At 73.4% G+C, this 1425-nt stretch overlaps 1 protein-coding gene across 1 annotated transcript in view; it reads right to left on the reverse strand.

Moving 5' to 3' along the window:
- Positions 1-494: 494 nt before the first annotated feature.
- LOC125040010 (protein lin-31-like) overlaps positions 495-1425 on the reverse strand; it is a 1335-nt gene continuing 404 nt past the window's right edge. Inside the window, exon 1 of the mRNA XM_047634419.1 lies at positions 495-1425. This exon is cut by the window's right edge and continues 404 nt beyond it. Within this exon, the coding sequence (XP_047490375.1) occupies positions 495-1425 (931 nt within the window).

Here is a 1425-nt window from a genome sequence, read left to right on the forward strand (position 1 = left end):
CCACAGACGTCGACGAAGGCGTCCCTCTCGTCGAAGGGTCCCAGGGTCCCAGGACCCCTTGGCTCGCCGTCGGGGCTCCTCGGAAGCCTCGGCCCTCCTCCTCGGAAGGTCGTTCGGCCGTGGCGCCGTCGGGGTCGGCCTCGGTCGGAAATCACTGGCACTAAAAAGGTTCTCTGCCGTTCGTATTTACACGCACTATGTACATTCAACAAGGGAAGCGTTTCCTCATCGCCTCCTCTCCTTCAGCGTCTCCGCCCGGGCTAAGGGCCTCGGCTTTGCGCGTCAGTTCGTCAGCCGGGAGGGCGCCTGAGAGGGCACTGCAGGCGGCGTTGGCACTCGGTACACCACTGAGCGTTGGCACTGCTGCCACGAGCGTTCGAGTCACAGCTTCGCGTTAAACAAAACCACAGGCTTGGGAGGCTCGCCTCGCCGGCGCCTTAGCCCGGCGTGAGGCTCGGGCGTCGGGCGGGGTCGGGTCCCCCGCGTCACTACTGTCATATGACGCGCCCCTGGGGGGAGCCGGCGGCCAGGGCGGGGGGTGGCGTGGCGGCGCTGGGCGGCCTGAGGGCGGCGGCGGGCGGGGCGTCGCCTCTGCCGCCCGACGCCAGCTTGTCCTCCGGCAGGGGCGCCTCCAGGCTGGCTTCGACGGCGCCGTCGTCGAGAGGGAGCCCGCAGCGCAGCTTGGACTGGAAGAAGGACAGGTTGGGCAGCGCGGGCGGGTGCGAGGGCGGGAGGGCGTGCAGCAGCGCGGGCGGCAGGGGCGTGGGCCGCACGGGGACCGGCAGGGACAGAGAGTGCGGGGGGAGACGCGCCAGGGGGGACGGCAGCCCCGCGGGCGGCGCTGGCAGGGCCGGGATCTGAGCTAGGGCGGCGCTGTACAGCTGCTGGAGGGACGAGGCCAGGCTGGGCGGCACCGAGGCGCCCAGGGGGTGCACGCCGTGGCCGAGGCCGCCCAGCGAGCCCAGCGAGCTGCCCAGGGTGCCCCCGAGGGAGCCTCCGAGGGAGCCCCCGAGGGACCCCCCGAGGGAGGCCGCCAGGTGGCCACTCAGCGTGGAGGTGAGGGAGGAGTTCAGGGACGAGCTGAGGCTGCTGCTGAGGGAGGAGCTGAAGGCAGTGCCGAGGGCGCCCGACAGGGACACGGGCGCGAGGGCGGCGGCCTGCGCGGCCTCCAGGTGGGGCATGAGGGCGTGGTGGCCGAAGGAGCCCAGGCTCAGATTCCTGCCCGGGTAGCCGGCCACGCCCCTCAGGCTGGCCAGGTGGGCGTTCAGGTTGGGGGGGAGGGGCGCCCCGGGCGGGTAGACGGGCGTGGGCGCCGTCAGCGTGGGCGGCTTGGCGTCGGAGGCCGCCAGGTTCTCGATGGTGAAGGGCTGGCGCCCGTGGGGCTGCGAGGGCGCGCAGCCCCCGGGGTCCGTGAGGCGCGGCCCC

Source organism: Penaeus chinensis, chromosome 28 (genome assembly GCF_019202785.1).
Source record: "Penaeus chinensis breed Huanghai No. 1 chromosome 28, ASM1920278v2, whole genome shotgun sequence".
Classification (NCBI taxonomy): Eukaryota; Metazoa; Arthropoda; class Malacostraca; order Decapoda; family Penaeidae; genus Penaeus; species Penaeus chinensis.